The sequence below is a fragment of the Calliphora vicina genome, chromosome 1 (genome assembly GCF_958450345.1).
Source record: "Calliphora vicina chromosome 1, idCalVici1.1, whole genome shotgun sequence".
Taxonomy (NCBI): Eukaryota; Metazoa; Arthropoda; class Insecta; order Diptera; family Calliphoridae; genus Calliphora; species Calliphora vicina.
Window position 1 is genome coordinate 16,813,706 of NC_088780.1, and position 22,667 is coordinate 16,836,372.

Genomic DNA, 22,667 nt, shown 5'->3' on the forward strand with positions numbered 1-22,667 from the left:
ATACACAAAAAATCCATTTAAATGAAAAACAAAACAAAAATGTGCGCTTTATTATTACTAAAAGTTATTATTATTATTGATTATGGATCAGTAAATAAATAAATCTATATATATTTAAACAAGACAACAACAAACATAAAAACATAAATAATATTATTATATAAAAAGATTGATGCTAAATGTAAAGAAAAACAAAAGAAACTATTAAAACAGAAAAACAAAAAAAATCCCAACACTCACACACAACAACTCCTTCTAACCAACTACACACCCACAACAACAACAAAAAAACAGTAAACAACAAACAATCCAATCAATTCTCTACCCCCCCCCCCCTTTCTCTACATAGCTTATTTAATGTATTTATTGTAATTCATAACGGAAACAAAAAATCATTCAAAACACAAAACAAAAATCATTAAAGTGACAGCAATTTTAATTAACTCTCTTTTATTACTTTATAAGATGAAAACAAAAAAAAAACAAATGCATTCATAACAAGTGGAAGAAGTAATTTCATAATTTTCATAAAGTTTCCCACATAAATTAAATTAAAAACAAAAGTCATCAATCGATAAACTAATAAAATAAATATACATACATCTATTATATAAAAAAAGTATTACCACGAAGAAGAAAATCATAAATAGTAATACCAGGCATCATATACAACATACATAAATACATATATAACAAAACAAAAACAACAAACATTATTTAATAATAGAAAGATGAAAAAAACTCATAACAAAAACATTTCGAAAATAAAAACAAAAAATTTCATATAATGAAGACAAAAAGCAAACAAAAAAATCTAAATGTAGTTTTATTTCACTCCTGGAAACTAGATTCAGTAGAATTTAAAAAAAGTTAAGTGGTCTCTGAAAAGTTTTGAAATTTTCAATTTAAACTTTTTGTATACTTTTTATTTATGTATTTGCAACCGACCCTATAAATGAAAGTCGACCACTGCCCACATACTATGGTGTCGGAGGGGTTACTCGCTAATTCGATTCGGAAGGAAATCGTTTCGAATTACAATGTATTTAGATCACAAATTCGAACATTTTCATTTTCGGATTGAGTTACGCAGTAACAGCCCATTATATTAGATATATTTATCAGGGTTTTAAACGGTATCTGATAAAAGCTGCCTTCATGATATAATTTTGAGACCGTATTTTGCGATCTACAATTTGCCACAGTACCTCATGGTATTGTAACCAACCACTCCTTTACAACCCTAGAGGTGTGTATGTGCTGTGTTTTCGTGCTGGAATTTCCAAACAAGGGTCATATTTTCCTCATCGTATGGATACATAACGTCGCTTAAAATGAATCTTGTATATTATGAATTGAACTTGGCTCTTTCTTTTTTTATGGTGTCAAATTATTTTGAAATAATTTGAATCATGAAATAAACATTTGGCCTGTGTCAAATGTAAAGTGGAATTAATTCGGTTTTTTGCTTCTTCAGAAAAAGTAAAACGAAATTTCCTTTCGGAATGATAGCACTTTCAGTTTTCAAAGTGGAATTTATATTTCTTTGTAATTATTTGTTTTTCTAAAATTTGTAATCAGTTTCAGTAGCAAATACTTCACATTTGCTTTAATATAAACGCTGTTCAAATCAAAAATCAGAATTATTAAATATTTTTGGAATTAATAAATTACAAGGAATCTGAAAAACCTAAAATGAAATCGATCGGAATTGAAACCATTCCGAACAAAATGTGTGACAGGCCTGATAAAAATCCGTTTTTGTTGTTAATTTTTGAAATGTCGAAAAATTTACATTTGAAAAATTAACAAACATTTTGCCAAACATTTTTTTTTTATAAAACTCGTTTTTTTGTGAAATTGAAAATTATAATTGCAATTTAACTTTTACGAAAAGGTTAATTATAAATCACATATATCTACACCTCAGGATAACACAAAAAAATATTATTAAATGTCTCCGATTTAGAATTTACCATTGAAATAAAAAACGAGCTCGTTATTTTCGGTCTCTGATATAGTATATTCGAAATGCAGTGAAAATGCGTTATTATTACAGTTATAACACATTGCAATGGTTTGTGTCCCAACTAAATCAGTTGGTATATTAACAATCTGGCATCGCATGAAATCACATGGTTGCATTTGGCTGATGCCGTTTTGTTATAGTGTTGTAAAATGTCGATACTTGTAAATACTCGGTATTGCTCAATAGTTTTAGACTTTTTTTTATTGTAATATAATATGATATATATACAAAAATTCCAAATTTCTTTATATGAAGTCATAAAATATTGCCTAAATGATATTTTCTTTAAAAATATTCCATTTTTATAGTTGTACTTTCTTTGAAAATACAACACCGAAAGTATGAATAGGTACTTTTGAGTATTGAGTACTCAATACTTTAACATCACTATTTTGTTATTATTTGCAAACAAGAAAAGTGCGGCAATTTTGTTTGTTTTTGCGAAAATTTATAAGTTTATCAATTATTAATAGTTATTAATCCATTAAAATGCCTGAAACTTTAGTAACCGCTGAAATCGTAACATTAGCAGATGAAGTGGTACAATGTGAAGCAGAAAAATCTCCAAGTTTAGAGGCGGTAGAAAAAAGTGAATGCAACAATCAGGAAACAACCCCGACGGTAGTAGCGGCACCTACTTATGACTTGAACAAATTCCGTTTGCAACGTATACTTAACAATAATACTCGCAATAAGAGTATAGCTTTATTGGGGAATTTCCCTGATTTATCCGCTAGTGACAGGGCCATAGTTATATTTGAGAAAAAGGCATTCCAGGAAAGTGATGTAGCTACCGCCAAGGAGAACGAAGAAAAAAATGGCAAAGATGAAAATGGTAAAAAGGACGAGACATTGGAAAAAGTGCTGGAGACAAAGGAAGAGGGGAGTTTAATAAAACCTACATACTTTTGCAGTGATTTAAAAGTACAAACTGAATTTATCAACAATATTTATGGTAGTTATCAATGTATACCACCGGCTAAATTAAGTGGTAAGTTGTCTTAAGTAGATAGATATGTTTATAGCTTTATTTCACCAAATATTTCCTTGTTTTGTTTTTAATATTTATAATTTTTTATATATTTTAGGTGTTAAGGCAACTGTTGTATATCCTGCTACTGACAAACACATCGAAAAGTATTCCATTTGTCAAAAATTTTTAATAAACGAAACTCCCAAGCTGTATGAAGAAATCACACTTCCACACATAACCTCAAGTCAATTTTCCTTAGAGGTAAGTGAAAGACTTCATTATCTTACATGCATTTGAAATTACTTACGGAAATTCTTATCGGTTGAACAATTAGTGTCTGAAAATTCAAATTGTATTGTTTTATAAGTTGTTTGCTGGATTGTGTGCTAACACATTTCACACTTTCGTTTCCCCTAAATCAATCATGTTTCCTGAAAGCACACATTTTCTATTTCCAGTGGGTATACAATATTTTGGAACACAAACAAGAAACTGAACGTATTGTTTTCGAAGATTCCGATCCAGAAAACGGTTTTGTTTTATTGCCCGATCTTAAATGGGATGGTCGTAATGTTGAAAATCTTTACGTCTTAGCAATTACACATAAACGTGATATTAAATCATTGCGTGATCTCAATGCCTCACATCTTCCTCTATTGCGCAACATACGATTACGTGCTGCCGAGGCTATAGAATCTCGCTATGGCATTGCATTGACTCAGCTGCGTATGTATTTCCATTATCAGCCATCGTTCTATCATCTGCACATACACATTAATCCTGTGCGCAATGATGCTCCGGGAATATGGTGCGAAAAGTCGCATATGTTAGATACGGTCATTAATAATTTGGAACTTTTACCGGACTATTATCAAAAGGCTACTCTACCGTTTGTTTTATATGATGGTAATAAGCTATTGGAATTGTATGAAGGTAAAATGGCCATTAGGAAAGCTGTGAAACGTTTAGCGCATGAGGACGATGCAAAGGAGGGGCCGGAGCAATCTGATGTTAAAGCTAAAAAACAAAAAATTGCCGAAGAGACTACTGAGGAAGCAATTGAAGCAACAAAGGCTGTGACTAACTGAATATTCAAGGTGTAATATTTTATGTTTACAATTTCTCTGCAATTATTCTTAAGTGAAAATTGGAAAATCTTAACTATACATACTTAAAAAAAAACTATTTGATTAAATGAAAACCTAGTTTCGGTTTCAAATCTACAAAAAAGGGTTTTGTTTTGAATCAAAATTAATTCTCTAAACGCGTTGATTACACTTTCGATCGCAATGGTATTCTGTGACAGGGGGATTATTTTCACTTTCGTTTGGCTTGAAATGCAAGAGAACATTTTAAAAAATAAGGAAGAGTGCTATATTTATCCAATCATATTTAGTATACGTTAAAAGAAAAATTTAAATTCCAATCAAAATTTCGATTTTTTTTTGAAAAAGCAGTGGATAAATCGCGTTTTGATGAAAACCAAGTTGACTTTGAAACCGTTTTGAGTTGAGTGGTAAGGTTATATGAGGCCATCAGCGCAAAAGTAGTGTAACTCACATTTTTTTTGGTTGCTGTTCTGGTATTACTTAAAGTCCTTACATTACCTTTTGGTATTCAAAAGCATATGGAGCTGAAAAAATCGTTTTTTCACAGAGTGGTGTAAGTTGAATATACAAAAAAAATGTTTGGGGTTACACCACTTTTGCACTGATAGCCTCATATACAAGTTTATCATTCGGTTTGAAATTTTCACATTTTTCATTTGTGGAGTCGATATTGCCATCTCCGTCTGTCTGTTGAAATCAACTTCCTAAAGCCCCCAAATTGAAATCGGTTTTTTGTTCATCTAACAATTTGTATTGTTTCACTAAACTACAATTGCAAAACAAAATTGTTGGTTCATCTAAAAACATATACATTCAACCTGCACTTTATATTGAAATAACTTGTTTGAGTTAGATTTTCTTCTATTTTTTGTTTCATTTTTAATTGGTTTTTGTTTAAATAATACATATGTTTTTGTTTTTTCTTGTATAATGTATATTATATAATATAATTAATTAATAATGAACAACTTAGTTAAGCAAAATTGTTTAAACATCACCAAGTGAATTGAACGTTGTTGTTTTTCATGTTTAATGAGTAATTTGTTGTTTCTGCTTCCTTCGATAAATGTGTTTTTTTGTTTTGTTAATATGTAATAGTAGTTAGTATATGAATTTGTTTTCTTTCTTTTTTTTTAAATAGGTAAACATATATTTTGTTTTCTTTAAACATTGAAATTTGAACTTAAAAATTGCATTAAATAAATATAAATATTTCTCTTGCTTTATATTAACTATTCAAAGGTAAAAACTTTAAGCTCTTAAATAAAAACCAAAATAATAATAAAAAAAAATTCTCATGCCATTTATATAATAATGTATGTTTGTTTGTTTGTATGGTATAACTCAAGCTGGAAAAGACAAAACTTAAGAGAAACAGTCTTAAAAGCTAAAAAAAAGTTTATATCTTTATATGTATGTAAATATAACTTATTTCTCTTTAAAGAAAATAAAAATGAAAGGAAAGCAAAGCAAAGCAAACAATGACATCAATAGAGAGAGTTACTAATAATTAGTTAAAACATGTCTTGCACTAATATTTGTATTCTTTATATGTATTATACGACTATGCCCGTGGAAGGTTCTGCTCCCAAGATATCCGCTAATCTTTGCTGATAATTGGCCAAAGTATTGGAATCTGTAATGCCGCGTGCTTTGCACGATAATTGTAAAGCATTTAGATATTGCAATTCTGTGAATTGTAAACCTTGCTCAACAAGTGTGGTGAGTATGACCTGTAATTATCAAGATATATATTTAATGAGTATTAATTAACAATTAAGAATTAGTTATTGAACTTACATCTGGTTCCATGCACAGCAATTCGTAAAATTGTTTAGCTTGATCGAGTGCTACTTCCCGTGAAGCTGTTATATTACTTAAGGTTTGCTGCAATGCCAAGGCATTGCGACACATACGCTGTACGGTGATTTGATCGATGTGTTCAATAGCATTGGAGGCTTGTATTAAAATACGAGCCGCAAAATGGGCCAAACCCTCAAAAATGTACTGAAAATAAAATAGAAAAATTAGAATTTTAAAATTCGGAATTAATGGCAAAAGTAAGTATTAATGGTAAGTATCTTGTTAAAATAGTTTGACTAGACAAAAAATTCAATGTAACTACACACTTTTACATAATTCTTTTATCAAATTGTATACAAACATTTCTACAAAGTTATATAGCTAATTTTTATTAAAACGTTTACAATTACATAGTGTAAAGTTTTATCGTACCATTTATGCAAAAGGCTTTAAATTTTAAAATTTTTGTCAAATATTAGAAGCCCATAACCTCATAGCAGGTGAATTTTGTGAAACTATTTTATTCAAAACTCTATAACTCCTAAACGAAGCGAGATTTTGAAATTATTTTTTCTATATATTGTAGGTCTGGCTTAGGGCTTTCAATTGAGATAAAAATCCAATATATAGCTATTAATATTTAAAACGCTTTCAAAATCTAAGCTACATGCGTCGTAGAGCTCATCAAACTTTTTTGGTCCAACTGGCAGATATCAAACCGAACTTGTGTTGCGTTGTCAGAGAGCAACCATAAATTTCTGTTTGACAATTTGGCAACAGAAGAAAATTAAATTTTAAAATTTTTGTCAAATATTAGGAGCCCATAATCTCATAGCAGGTGAATTTTGTGAAACTATTTTATTCAAAACTCTATAACTCCTAAACGAAGCTAGATTTTGAAATGATTTTTTCTACGTATTGTAGGACTGGCTTAGGGCTTCCAATTGAGATAAAAATCCAATATATAGATATATAGCTATTAGTTTTAAAAATGCTTTCAAAATTCTAAGCTACATAACGCACTCGTTCAACAATACTGTATTAACTCAAAATCTTTTAAGTGTACAAAAGAGACTAAAACCAGTTTTCTTAATGCTTAAGAAAGTTTTCTTTAACGAAAATTCCGCAATAATAAGAAAATCCATCAATTCTTGTATTCCGCTGCATATCCATTTTATGTGTTTATTGCCTGCAGATAGTGTTATGTATTGTTTTGTTTGTCAAAAAGGTAAAATAAAATAAAAATGGAGTTAATGCAGTATTGTTGAACGAGTGCGATATGTAGAGCTCATCTATCAACTGATAGATGTCATGATCAAGATTTTAAAAACTCAGCAAGATATAAGACAGTAGCTTTAACTCAATATTGTAGATCAGGTTAGGGCTAATAATTCTTTAGACACTTTCAAAGCTAGAGCAGCGTCGTCGAAGTTTTTTTGTTTCACCCACAAGCAAACTTCTTCGTGAAACAAAATTGCCTAAATTTTCAAAAACTCTTGTGGAATCGAAAAATTTGTCAATGAAAGTTTTAGTCATGTCATACATAGGTTCACATAATCTTATTCAAAACTCTATAACTGCTAAACAAAACTAGATTTTGAAACATTCAGGTTTAGGGCTTTCATATTAATAGAAGTTTCACATCAAACATTAACATACTGTGTTTAATGATATAAAATTCAGAATATAACTCTCTTTCTCTTACCTTTGTTTTTCTCGGATGCAAAGTGTTTCTAAAAGCTTCATCCATTTCCGACAAACGTTTGGTAAACACTTGGACCTGACGATCCGGCTCCAAAATGTCATCTTTGGAATCAATAAAACTATCAGAGCGTGTTTGAAGACGTTTCGAACGCAAATAATGGAAACATTGCACACGTACCTAGAAGTAAATTTTAACAAAATTATAAAGAATTTATATGTTAACTATAAAAATTAAACATTATTACCTCTAAATGTAAAACCAGCAAACAAGTATTGGCCAGTTCATCGAATTCTAAAGCCAGATTAGTCAAAACCTTAATGGTGCCATCGTTAACAGCCACACCAGTTGTCAAGCCATTGCCCAAAGGTCTTCTTAATTCATTGGCAAATTCTGATATACGACTCGAAAACCATTCCATGCTTTCTTGCAGTATAGCCAATTCTTTAAGCACGCTAATATCGGCCAAAATCTCCTGCTGTGAAATACCATCTTTGCCCAGATTACTGATAAGCATTTCGGCTTCTCTAATGTTACGTTGTTGTACATCAACAGGACTTTCTTCTTCTGAGGTCTCAAAAGTGTTGCGATGTAGTTTCTTATTATGTTTAGTAGGAGGTTGGGTGGAATTTTTCAAATCCATCCAATTAGGTAAAGTTCTGAAAGGATTTTTTTTAAATAAATTTAATTCATATTTTTTACTATAACTTACTTTAAAAATCTACTAATGTCCTCATCTTTTAACCAAGTCACACTATATATTCTCTTATCCTCGGTATCTGGCTGCACAATGCCACGATAAGCCGCCTGGCATATTTCCCTATAGTCTTTCAACACCGAACACACCGTTTTCAATAGCTCCTCCGAGTAAAATGGTAAATCCTGTATAAGCTGTTTGGTTTCTATTAAACATCTTTCAACTCTGGCCGTAGATTGTAAAATAGGTCGTGATAGATTCATTAATTTCATTTCTTCGGGCATTAGAATTGCTCGCCAAACATCTTGATTTTTGGAAAAACTATCAATGGTCAGTTGTAATTGAGAATTGTGGCCCTGGGAAAGGAACGTATCCTTAATGTAGTTGTCAATGAAATCATGAAGACTGCAAGGTTGTCTAAATGATAAATAGAATATAATTTATAGCTTAGAATATAAAAAAATAATTAATTTCTGCTTACCCTGGTTTACATTTCATAAAACCTTCGATTTCTTGTATATAAGCCATCAAGGGTAAATACACTTTAGTTATGACATTTTGATCTGGTGTACAAATCAATAGTTTCTCACGTTGTTTCTCATATGGAAGAGTTGTTTTAAAACTGGCACCACCCGGCTTACCGCCACTAACATTTAAAGCGGCATTCAAATTGTCATTGGAAACATCCGAAACATTGCGTCGATGTTCTTTTGAACCCTCAGTGGTTGGTGTTTTTGTAGTCGATGATTTATCAAATTTAAATAGAGATTTTTTAGTACTGCAAGGAAATCGGAACATTAGTAAAGTATTAACACATTTTTAAAGGATTTAATAAAATTAACTACCGGCAGTTTTTACAAATCTAAACATTAATTAGCAATTTAATGGGATTTTTGCAAAGTTAAGGGTTTTGAAAATATTTTATTTAAAAAAAATTACCAATTGTAAACAAATGGAGAACGTTTTCTTCTTAATTAGAATAGAGGTTTTAAAACATATTTAAAAATCTTGGAAATATTTTGAGTAGTTAAATACAACATTATTATACCCTTCACCACGATAAAGCCATGTCCGTCTGTATGTTGAAATCAACTTTCCATACATATTTGATATATCAATATACAGTCCTGGTTCGATAACTATTTAAATTCTCGAAAATCGGCCCACAAAAAAGTGAGATATAAGCAAAAAACCACGACTACCACGATTTTGGACCTATTTTTTAATTATATCTGGGTTACCATTGATAAACATTTCAAAGACCTTTCCAACGACGTATAAACCATGGAAATTCGGACCGACAATGGGTATAAAACCGGAAAAAAATTTATTAATTCGAATTTATTTTTTTTTTAACAAAAATAGTTTTCAATCTTTTCCTTAAATATACTTTGGTGAATGGTATATAAGATTCGGCTGTGCCGAATTGTGTTTAATTTAATTCTCTTGTTTTTTAATTCAATTCTTTAAATATTTATGTTCTTTGAAATAAAAACTCACCTTGGAACTTTGCGTCTTAGGAAAAATGTATTAATATTGTTAGTGGGCTCACTGTATGCAGATTGTGAAGCATCTTCAGCGGAAGCATTTTGAATGTCTAAATAATCGGTTAAAAGCAATTGCAGCTAAAAAAATAAGGGAACAATATAGTAAAATTGACAAAAACATTTCTAATTTAAAATTTTTTTTATAGAGACCCCAAATTTTATCCCATATTCTCCGATAACACTTACCACCGACTGTGCCTGCGACCAAAAATCCGTTAATGTATAATGTTGTGGTCCCACCACCTGATACTTTTGTACGACAACCAAGAAATTCTTCAATAGTGTAGCATGCGTACGTGCAATGGCCTTAAATTGTTTGTAGATAACATCCAATAAGGTCAACAAAGGATAACGTTCATTCGATGCTATCGAATTATCAATCATTTGACGTGTTGTAGTGCGTACAATTTCCAGCAATTCCGTTTGAATGCCCACGCGCAATTTCTCAATGGAATCGGGTACTTTTTGCAACATACCAAAACACTCTACAATTATGGCAATAAAATAGGTCATACTTAGTTCGGGATCTATAAGATCTGCATCTTCGATGATTTCCGTTTTTGAAAGATCCACGCCTTGGGCCATTTCTTGAAGGGCTTTGCGTACGCGGGCATTAGCCTCAATGCGATCGGTTGAACGTCTAGCGGTAATGTTGCGTGAGAAGTTGGCATTTAAACGATGAGAATTGGAACGTTGTAGATCATTTAAAATGCCATTGGCTGAACTATTATAGACTTGGGCCACCAATTCCTCGTGTAAACGTTGGTACAAATGTTGGCGACGGCCCATTAGGTCGGAGCGTATGTCAGCTAAACCTTCCACCTCTTTGAGAGGACCATTGACTAAGTTTAAAGCATCGGTTAGGACTTTACTGGCATGTAAATACTGGCGTTTGGATGTATAACTAACCACACTTTGAGGCACTTTACGTAAATCGTTGCTAAAATAATGAATTTCTTTTATAATTTATTACTTTAAATAAATTAAATGAATTTACTCACATTTGTTCCAACATCACTAAAACATGTTTATGCTGCACAGCATCTGTCCACATTTTCTTCAACTCCTCTCTCCTGCATTGCAGCAGTCTTTTGCAGGCACTCAAATTCTCCTTAACCGCATGTATCTTTTCGCGACTATTATTTACCTCTGTGGATACTTTGGTGAACAGGGGTATAACCTGCGATAGTTGTTGGTCATGTTTTGATACCAAATCATTTAATCTTTGATCAGATTTCTTGAATTCTTTTTCAATTTTCGACTTTTCTTTCTGACGTTCTTCATTGGTCTCGCTGAGACCCAACGATTTGATGACATTAACAATGAGACCACAGCCAGCCTAAAATTATAATGAATTTGTTTATTAATAGCAAAACAACGCCCTTTAAATGGTTTTGTGAGATTAAAAAAAGAAAAGTTTAAAGTTCTATAATAATTGCTCATTATTTTTTTTTTGTTATTAATCAAAATAGGGAAAAGTTTGACAGCTGTTGTCATTAATGGGACGATAACACAAAACTTGTAAAATGTCATCATCACTGTGAAAACTTTTAGTCGCTGAATTTTCAAGACATTTTTCCAATATTATTACTATACTTTTGCACAAAACTTCATTTGTTTGTGGTAGAGGACACTTTTAGCAATATTTTCAAGTAATTTTCATAATTTTTTATTAACATTTACCTCATCTTTTCCATATTTTACACCTCTAGGAGGTTTTGTTGGTGGTGGCGGTGTAGCCATATTGCTTAACACTGACGTTTAGCTAAAGAGATGCCGTATTAATGAAATGCAATTTTAAACAGGGTTGCATTTGTTCGGTAATCAGCGCCCTCTTTATGTGAAATTTGTTTGGAAAACTGTTAATTTAAAGAAAATTCTTTAGCAAGAGAATTCTGTCTTATAATTAATTAATTAACGGGGGGTGCAATGGATTTTTGTTTATTTTTTTAATAAAACAAGGTTTATTTCATCTAATTTCTTTATTTTTTAATGTAAAGTTATGTTTTATATAAACAATTTTGAATTTGTTTGTTTTCATTTACGCTTTATTAGATATACATATAAATTTCTCTAAATGTTAAGGTTTGTTTGTTTTTTTTTGTGATAAATCTCAAAAGATTTTTGGTGCATTTAAATATTTTAGGCCAACATAAAACAATAGGTGGCTTTTTTTATTTGTTTATATTATTTAATTAAGCATTCTTTTATTTAATTAACATGTGCTGAATTATACAATACAATACATTTAATATATATAAATTTCTTTGTTTTAGTCATGATGTGTGCTGTTTACTTTATAACCGCTATAAAATTGTAAATTTTTCAAAAATTGTTGGGAGGTGGAGTTTCATTTAAAATAAATTATAACATTTTAAAATAAAATTTCGTTAATTTTGATTTTACAAGTCCGGGGGTATACATTTAGGTAGTTTGAACTTTAATTTTGTTTTGAAAATCGGAGGTATTTTTAAATTACTAATGATTGTTTGTTTTTTTATGTGTATTTACTTTTATAATGAAGTAGTTTAAGGTGTTTTAACTAAAGTAAACGATTAGAGTACGAATTAAGAATATGATACTTGATGAATATTATTAATATTGTATTAAAAAGACGTTGTTTGAATACTGATTTTCAGTTTATGTTTTTTTATTTTCAAACTAAATTTTTAAACTGCTCTAATCGTTTACTTTTTAAAAAAACATTTGTCATATAAAATCTGTTTAAAAATATGTTTAAGGGGATCTTTAAAATAATTATGTTTTTAATTAATGTATAAAATTTTGTGTTTTAAAAATAAAATTCAAAAAATTAATTAACAATAATAAGAGTACATTTTATATAATTACTACTTTTTATGGTGTTCCCCTACTAGTTACATTTTTTACCATAATTTTTGAAGTACTTTTTGTTGATTTTAGTAATGATCTGTGATTCGGACTAGCAGGGCAACTTAGCTTTTATTTAAATTAATAATATTTGCTTTATTTGTAGGTGTTTTTTTTAAGTTTGTGACTGACTACATTTTTGACTTAACTTTAATTTCATTTTTTTTTTCTAATTTTTTTCGTGTTTTCTTTTTAAATAATTTTGGCAATTAGTTTTAGTAATTATGTTTATAATAATTTGTTTTAAGAATATAAATATTTGCGTTGTTATTTTTGTTTGGTTTCTTTCATTAAGATAATCATTTTTGTTTGTAAAACTTTATCGCCATTTAGCTTAAATATAAATCGAGTACAATTTACTTCTTAATATCGTTGTTAATGATGCTTAAACGACGAATATTGGGTTTGTCGTAGTCCTCCATGGAAATCCCTCTTGATAGTTTGCGAGTACCGTTGGTGCCATCGAATGAACCAGAACTGGTAGAAAATGCCCGACCACGATCAACGCCCGGCATAATGACGGATGTCAAGAGACCTTGACCTTTGCAGAACAATAGAATCGATTGGGCGACTTTAGCGGGCTGTAAAGAAAGGAAAGTGGATATTTAATATGAAACAATTTTGAGTGCAAAATTTTGGTTTATGAAAAAATAAGTAAAAAAAATCAAACTCAATCAAAACTTACCGCATCAGCTAAAACATCACCAGCTCTTTCAATTTTCAACATAGTGACCTTTTCCTTTTCAACATCACGATGTAACTTCTCCACCATCGAAGCATAAGGACTCAACATGCCAGTGATTAAAATGACATCAACCTTACAGCCCTTCAAAGTTAAATCTTTGCGACTAAATTTATTTTAAATAAAAAGAAATAAAAATTAAATCAATCAACAGAATAAATAAATATGCAAAACAAGAAAGAAATCATAAATAAATGCCAAATGTAAAAGTATTCCAATTCCAATCCAAACAAAAATAACTTACTTCATAAATGCTTTGACATAAAGACCCACATTTTTGCTATTCAAAGTGCCTCTTAAACGTTTCTGGTATTCGTTAACAATCTTCTCCTTGTCCGGATTATCGCCAACCAATTGCTGCAGCATTTTTGTTGTTGTTTGTTTTAACAAATAAATTAAAATAATACAAAAACAAAAAAACAAACATTTTTGTATGTTTTTGTTGATGTTGAGGGTTGATGATGGGTGTTGGATTGGACATGATGAGATGTGGTGTGTAAGATGTTTATAGCAAGGAAATTATAGAGAGTAGGTTCACCAAGCAAGTAGTTGGAAGGGGGATATTTGAAAAAAAAATAAATAAATAAAAACATCAATCAATTAAATGAAATTAATTATATTATCATTGGAAACATAAAAAGAAACATCTACATTTATGTACATGCAAATATAGTGGAAAATTCTTTAATCTTTTCTTTTTTTTTGTTTAAAAGAATTAAGTGCTATAAGTCACTTAAGCCAAATAAATTGTATTTTTTTTTACTGATGCAAATATGTATGTAATTAATTTAAATTAAGTAATATTTCATTTTAATGCAAATCTTTTCATTGATGTCAAGTGTGTTATGTCATTTTGACATTTAACTACTTAATTTGTAAACAAATGATTCTACAATAGATTTATATAAAGATATAAATAGATAAGTAAGCAAGGGGAGGAGAGAGAAATGCAAATAGGCTACTCTATTGACTACTTAAATAAGAGAAATGGAATTTATATTAAGAAATATCTAATAAATATGATAAACTTTTATATTATATACTAGCTTATCCCGTTGCGCTTCGCTATCCCTATCGTAGTAAAATAAAAAAAATGAGGAAGAATTTTATAAAAAAAAAAATAAATGAATATAATTAATCCATTCACAATTATAGTACTCCAGATATTCGAAAATAACTATTTACTTTATATGATAGTTATTACGTGCCACGCCCATTTATCCAATTCCGCCCATTTTCAGCCAAGATGCGAAGTTTTGCGCCTTTCATAGTTATAGTTCACCAGATATTCAATAATAAATATTTACTTTATATGGGAAATGCCACGCCCACTTGAAATTTCAATATTCCTTCCAGAAAAAGAGAAACATACAGTAAAAATTTGAAGAGGATCGGTCTAGTGGTTTGGGGTTCTACAAGTAACAGAATAACAAACAAGTAAATAGACATGAGAAACATGGGGACCAGTGGTTTGGCCCACAATTCCAACAATGAACCCATATTAATGAAAATCAACTCAAAAATACCTCAGCACGTCAGAAATATTAGATACGAGGGTGGGTCAATAAGTGCGAGACTTTTTGAATTTCCCAGCTCTTATGCCCGTAATTTCAACAAATAGGTATCTACGGTGTAAAATAACCAGTAGATAAATTTACCTAAACTGTAACTTGACATTGATTTGAAATCAATATCCACGAGTTAAAATTACCAAATATTTTTACTCCATAAGTAACTAAGCACTAATAGATATCTATTTGTTGAAATTACGGGCATTAATTGAAAGGGCAACACTGCTCCTGTCAACAAGCTGCAACATTTTGTTTGTGTTTGACAGCCAGTGATAGCAGACTACCTCGTGACTTGAAGAGAAAATGGAAAAAATTTAAATTCGTCTGCTCATTAAGCTTCACTCAAACCAAGGCTAAGCTTGATAAATACTCTGGGAACTCTGCACCATCAATTTCTATGGTAAAAAAGTGGTTTACTGAATTTCGTTGTGGACGTACTAGCCAAAGGTCTTTGACGGACAGTTGAGGTCTCTACATCTGAAACAATTCACGGTATGGTGTTGGCCGATCGGATTTGAAAGTGCGACAGATAGTGGATGTCATAGGCATCTCACATGGCTCTGTGGTTTCAATTTTGAAGGATGACTTGACCATAAACGCAATCGTTTGACAACTTCGCAGGAATGCTTGGCGTTGTTCAACCGCAATATGGATGAGTTTTTGTGCCGTTTCATAACCGTGGACTAATCATGGATCCTCTCACAACACACCAGACACCAAGTCGGAATCTGCAGTTTAGATGTTGTTTATATAATTAAAATCTTATTTTCATATCAATTCCCAGTTGGAAATCTGAAATTTTTATTGATTTGCCACCACCTAGCGGGAAAAAATTTTCGGTCTTCACTTTGTAGGCCTACCAGCACTAACAACTTTGTCCTCCTGATAACTTTTTATCTTGACAACCACTTTGACGTTTATCATGATAAACATTTATCAAGTATAGACAGGGGTAACAATTTTGACATCGCGATGTTTATTGAACGTGCAGCATGCAGCATTGATGGATCGCGATCCAAATCGCAGCATAACCTAATTTTGCATGATCCATTACAATGGATCGCGATCCAAATATCACAATATACATATACTGAACGTGTAGCTATCCTAATAAACGAAGAATATATGTAGATGATAATTTTTCCTCTTGGCAACCATTTTGAAGTTTATCATGGGAAAAATTTGTCTAGTATAGACATTTGACCAAATGCATGAACTATTCAATGTTACCAGTAGATTTTTTTAATACTGGCGCAGCTGTAAAATAAACAAGTCGTGAACATTTTAACTAGGATTTATTTATAATGCAATTAATCAAAACAAGAATTTTATAAATTTGAATGAAAAATTAATGAAAATAGTTTAAAACAAATAAGAGTGATATATATCTTATATACCTTTCACTAAATTAAATTTTTAAATTAAAAATTTGAAATATTTTTAGGTTTTTTTTTTGGATTTTTAAAAAAATAATTTTTTAATTTTTAAATTTTTAAAAATTATTTTTTTGTTAACATTTTTTTTAAAATTCATTAATGAACAAAAATTTAGTACAAAAAAAAAATTGGTGAAAAAATAAAAATTCGGTTTAAAAAATATTTTTCCCGATATTGACCCATTGGAACTCCAACTTACAATGGCCTTATATACGTCGTTACAAAGGACTTTGAAATATCTATCATTAGATATCCATATTGTCTATATTAATGACTTAGTAATCCAGATATAGATAAAAAATAATCTAAAAATCGAGGTAGTCCTGATTTTATATCTTATATCTCAGCCATTTGTTGGCCGATTCTCTCGATTTTTAATAACAACCGAACCGGGTCTATAGCGGATATATTGATGTATGAATCATGTATGTAAGTTATTTAGTGCTACGGAAAGTTGATTTCAACATGCATACGGACATGGCTATATCGAATCCGCTATTGATAACGATCCAGATACTTCGTGTCGTCGCAAATTAAAAATGTAGAAAATACAAACGGAATGGTGAAGGGTATAAAAAATACTAATGCAAGGATTTACAGCAAAATTCAAATGGCAGAAAATTGAATTGAGTTGGGAATGAAAGAAAGAATTTGAAAAAGGGCCGTTTTCTCATTAGGTGATTATCCTTTTTCCCAACGAAAACTGCAGATTAAAGAAATTTGGTTTTCTCAATCACCCCTATCGCGAATCAACATTTCACATGAAATATTTTCCCTTTTCCTTTTTTCGTTCATCAACTTTGTTCACGTGAAAAAAATTCCCCTTGTTGTGAAATTTTTAGATGGAATTTTGTAAACAATAAACAGCTGTTACGAACAAAATCAACTATTGTGAATGTAAAGTTCATCATGATATTCCCGATAGCAATTTTCCCTTCGAGGGAAATGGATATTTCATGGGAACAAAATTTCACATGTTATTGACGATAGGGGTGAATGTCTCATTTGCTTCTATTCTGTCGCAAAGCTAACCCGACCTCATCCACCAATTATTTATTTATCGTACAGATAAATTCAATCATCTGACTGCTGTTCATAGTTTTTATGTGCTTGTGTTTTTGTAAACGATATTAAATATGTAGATTTTACAAAATAAAAAGTTTAATAGAGGAATTAACATTAATTTGATGGAGGATGAACTCGAAGAACATGAGTTCCAAGTGAAAGAGTTTATCATGTCAGGCCTAACTACCTGGCAGACATGCAGGATAATGAAGTTTTCAAAAGATTCCGTATACATTAAACAGCTGATTTTTGTAAACATGTTGACACTTGAAGGCAGGGTTCCCAACTTTCACATCTATTTTGAGAGGTATTGCCAACTGAAAATAATGTTTTTTGTCGGTATATTGAGAAAACAAGAATTTTTAACGGACAGGAATTTTTAACGGCCTAATAAATTTATGTCGACATTTAGTAACAGGCAGTTTGTCGATACATTGAGAAAACGGGCCTTAGTGTGAATGGTAGAAAAAGGATTTTGAAAACTAAAACATGGACTTAAACTTAGTCAAGTATTTTGTATAAAACTTGTTAATTTTAAGAAATACTACAAATATACAAAATACACAACATAGGTGAAAGATCTTAAGGATTTTTTTATTGTAATAATTTAATTTGAAGTAAAGTTAAGCCATACAATTTTGTAATAATGAAACATAAAATGTAAGGATTTAAAGTCTCAAAATTTGCAAACTAGGAAGTTGATAAAGAAACTTATTTCAAACTAGATAGATTTTAATGAATGTTAATTAATTTAGAATGGTAGGCTAAAAATACTAACTAAAAATCTTAAATGCGAAATGAGTTTTATGTGGAGAAAAACTGATTTTTAAAAAACAATCACAATACCTCCATAACCTGAAGTTGGGAGAAATAAATGTGGGTTTCATTTGTATTTAAGGAATTATATAGGGTAAAATTTATAACCACAATTAAAATTAAAATAAAGAAAATTATAAATTTTATTTATAAAAAAAGAGAGAAAGAAAAAAAAAAAGAATAAAATACACAATTATACACACACCAACATTGACCACATTTACAAAATAATATAATATAATAAATAAATAGAGCGTTCAGACTTATACGTAGTATTACAATTTTAAATAAATTTTTATAATTTATTAATAACAAAACAATTTAATTAAACATTTTAAAAGCAACTAAAAGTCACTGTTAATTGAAAAAATAATAAACTATTAATTTTACAATTAGGCAAACGCTCTCTTTATTTGTGCAGCTATATAATGTTAACCAACTGCATCAATTATTTTTTTTTATAAACAAAAAAAAAAACTTGATTTATTATATTTTTTGTTTTAACCACAGAATAAAAATATATAAACTTTTAATTAAACATTTATAAAATACATATAAATATTATAAAAACAAAACAGAATATCTCAACTTACATGACCAAATTTATGATACATCAAGAAACTTTCAGCCGATTGGGCCACCTCATCGTTTTTCCATTGTATGAACTTTAATGAAAATTTAACAAAAAAAAATTGAATTTAAATATTAAATTTGTATTTTATTAAAGCCAGTCCACAATATTACAAATAAACTGTGACCACATCCTTTCAACTACTTACCTTAGATTTAAATGATTGCATTACCGTGGCTGCACTTCCGGTAGCATTGATCAAAATCAAACCCAACACGCGTGTGGGATGAGCCAAACCAAAACGAGCCAACACATTGGCACCAGCACCCTCACCCAAACCAATCACATATTTAACATGTAGAAAATCCAAAACCGTTACCAAATCCTCACCCAACATTTGCAATGTGGGAAACTGAAAACTGCATGATGATGATGATGGTGTTAGGAATTTTGAAATAAAATTAGAAAAATTGTGGTTTTATTAACTAAATGATGACTTGTACAGTTTGTTATTTAGAGAAACCACAAATCTATTTTAGTGATAAGTGTTTGTTTTAATCTACATACGTATATGTATAATTAAGTAATTGAGTAGTTGATTTTTAAAGTGACACATGTCATATTTTAAAATATTAATTTTAAACATTAACGGTAGGTTAATTTTGAAATATTAATTTTAAACATTAACGGTTCGGTATCTTTACCCTATATCTATAACTGATAAATTTTTGTCATGATAAACGTCAATATGGTTGTCACACCCTGTCTATACTTGACAAATATTTATCATAACATTAAATTACGTTTGTTGTCAAAACTAAGTTGTCTGAGCAAAAGCACTAACAATTTTGTCCTAACGAAGCAATAATACTAATAAATGGAGCAATACCTGATAATTTTTTATTTTGACAACTATTTTGAAGTTTATCATGATAAAAATGTTATGAAAAAATTGTTAGTGCTTTTGCTCAGACAGTTGTCGTGACAACAAATCTCATTAATTGCTATAATAAAGATTTGTCGAGTATAGACAGGGGGTTAAGTCGTGACCCCCATGTCTATACTTGTCAAATATTTATCATAACAATTAACGACGTTTTGTTGTCAAGAAAAAGTTGTCAGAGCAGAAAAACTAAACATTTTGTCATAACTATGCAATGACACTAATAAATGCAGTCTATACCTGATATTTTTTTTCTGAACAACCATTTTAAAATTTATCATGACAAAAATATATCAAGACATAGCTTGAGAAAAATATGTATCAAATTTATATGTATGGAAAACACTAATTTTTAAATTCAAATTAATTCCATCAAATAATCTTAGTTAAATATCAATTTTTTTTAGTATTTACCTTTCAGCTAGTGCATCGGCATTATCGGCATGTCCGGGCACATCGATGTGTATGAAACATGAACGTTCTTTGATTTCTGTCATGCAGGGGCTGTTGACAAATTCCTGGAAGGAATTATCTGAAAACAAGAACAAAATAATATATTTGTTTAGCAAAGTAATAATGTTTTAGTAAAATTTTAATGTTTTTCACATCTCAACTTTGACACACTGTAGTTCTATTTAAAATCAGCAAAATCGGTCCACAAATGGCTGAGATATGAGGAAAAAACCAGGACAACCTCGATTTTTGACCTATATCTGGATTACTAAGTCATTAATATAGACAATATGGATATCTAATGATAGATATTTCAAAGACCTTTGCAATGACGTATATAAAACCATAGTAAATTTGACCTACAATGGGTCAAAATCGGAAAAATATTTTTTAATCCGATTTTTTTTTCACCAAAAGTTTTTTTTCACTAAATATTAAAAATAAATTTTAAAAATTTAAAAAAAAAACAATTTAAAAATTTTTTTTCCAAAAAATTAAAAAACTGCAAAAAAAAATTAATCTTGTTTACCTAAAAATATTTAAAATTTTTATTTTGAAGTATAATTTGGTGAAGGGTATTAAGATTCGGCACAGCCGAATATAGCTCTCTTACTTGTTTCTTATAATGTCATTTATAGGCTGATTTTTCCTGTTTTATAATCGAAACATGACTAAAGTTTGGTGGTATCTAAAGGAAATGAGTTGATAGCAAAAATGTTGGGCATCACTGCCAACCATTTGCAATAACAAAACATTTGACGTAAAGCAGTGATGCCAAATTGCGAAACTGTTGTTATGCTGCAATGATGCAATATTACAGTGATGCTAAACAGATTATCATTTAACACGAAAATGGTTCGGCAACCTGCTGATTTTCAAAAAATGTATGAGAAATAAGGCCCTTGGAAGTGTGTTAAACAAATATTGTCGAAATAAACCTTCTAAATATTTGTTTCATGCATTTTTTCCTTCCATTAATACCAGGTATTACATGTTTGGGGTCATTGTCCATCTGAAATCATCAAACTAGTGGCATATTGTCTTCAGCGTATGGATAAATAAAATTGTTCGAGGGGCGAATGCAACCAAGACTTATTTGCCCTTAAAGTGCCCTTATTTTGGGGATTTCTTAAACTCTCTTGCTCAATCTCTGGTTATTTTTAATTGGAAGTATATCGTTACGAAACACGATAACCAGAGTTTGAGAAAATGTGGCTTAGAGTATTTTTACGTGGTCTTCCTACCAAATGTTGAGTTTTTACATTTCCAGTCTACCGATTTTTTTCTATATTTTTTGTAACTGCTGATTTCTTAAGTAAATATTAATCACACATAGTTTTTTACTACAATTCAGCATTAAATTGTAGTTTGTTATTTTGGTTTTTAAATTGTGCGAAAAAAATTATAAAAATAAATTATCACATTAAAATAAATATTGAAATAACGGTAAGTTAGTAGCCGATTGTAGTATTATTAAGTTAAACAAGCAATAGAGCTATATTCAGCTGTGCCGAATCTTATATACCCTTCACCAAATTATTCTTTAATATAAAAATTTTAAACATTTTTAGGTAAACAAAATTAATTTTTTTTCCAAAGCTGTTTTTTTTAATTTTTTGGAAAAAAAAATAATTTTATAAATTTTAATTTTTTTTTTTGAGTTTTCACTTTTTTTTTTGTGTTTTAAATTTTTTTTTTAATATTTAGTGAAAAAAAATTTTTTAAAAAAATAATCGGGTTAAAAAATATTTTTTCAGATTTTGACCCATTTTAGGTCCAACTTATTATGATCTTATATACGTCGTTGCAAAGATCTTTGAAATATCTATCATTAGATATCCATATTGTCTATATTAATGACTTTGTAATGCAGATATAGGTCAAAAATTGAGGTTGTTCTGATTTTTTCCTTATATCTGAGCCATTTTCTTGATTTTAAATAGCAACCGAGACGGAAGAATTCCGGAGATATTGATGTATGAATCGTGTATATAAGTTATTTGGGGGTTCGGAAATTTGATTTCAACAGACAGACAAAGTTATTTGGGGGGTTCGGAAATTTGATTTCAACAGACAGACAAACATACGGACATGGCTTAATCCAGGGCACACTTAGAAAGGTGCCTGCATCACTACAACAATACAAAAACAACAGGTACTTTGTTTTTGTTAAAAAGTAGGTGAACTGTCAAAGTTGCCTGTTGTTGTTTTTGCTTTTGGGTTTGTTGTATTTTTCGCCACAACAACCACAAGTGAATTGACAATTCAAACTGAATAAAAAAAATAATCAGCTGTTTCATAGCAGTCACCTTTCTAAGTGT

The 22,667-nt window shown here is 30.0% G+C and overlaps 3 protein-coding genes across 4 annotated transcripts in view; 2 read left to right on the plus strand and 1 right to left on the minus strand.

Moving 5' to 3' along the window:
• jagn (jagunal) overlaps positions 1–22,667 on the plus strand; it is a 137,484-nt gene that overhangs the window by 29,909 nt on the left and 84,908 nt on the right. The window lies entirely within an intron of this gene.
• Dcps (Decapping enzyme, scavenger) lies at positions 2,519–4,227 on the plus strand. Its single transcript, XM_065498843.1, has 3 exons — positions 2,519–3,020; positions 3,118–3,263; positions 3,461–4,227. Exons 1-3 carry the CDS (start codon positions 2,519–2,521, stop codon positions 4,088–4,090), a joined length of 1,278 nt encoding a protein of 425 aa, XP_065354915.1. The 3' UTR covers positions 4,091–4,227.
• Positions 4,952–22,667, minus strand: part of LOC135949572 (exocyst complex component 4-like) — a 42,960-nt gene continuing 25,244 nt past the window's right edge. The window contains 16 exon segments of the mRNA XM_065499167.1: positions 4,952–5,844; positions 5,912–6,118; positions 7,620–7,796; positions 7,864–8,275; positions 8,329–8,730; positions 8,795–9,091; positions 9,814–9,938; positions 10,047–10,800; positions 10,862–11,199; positions 11,544–11,638; positions 13,120–13,330; positions 13,435–13,597; positions 13,736–13,848; positions 18,973–19,044; positions 19,159–19,369; positions 20,308–20,425. Coding sequence (XP_065355239.1) covers positions 5,668–5,844; positions 5,912–6,118; positions 7,620–7,796; positions 7,864–8,275; positions 8,329–8,730; positions 8,795–9,091; positions 9,814–9,938; positions 10,047–10,800; positions 10,862–11,199; positions 11,544–11,638; positions 13,120–13,330; positions 13,435–13,597; positions 13,736–13,848; positions 18,973–19,044; positions 19,159–19,369; positions 20,308–20,390 — 3,837 coding nt within the window. The 5' untranslated portion in view covers positions 20,391–20,425 and the 3' untranslated portion in view covers positions 4,952–5,667.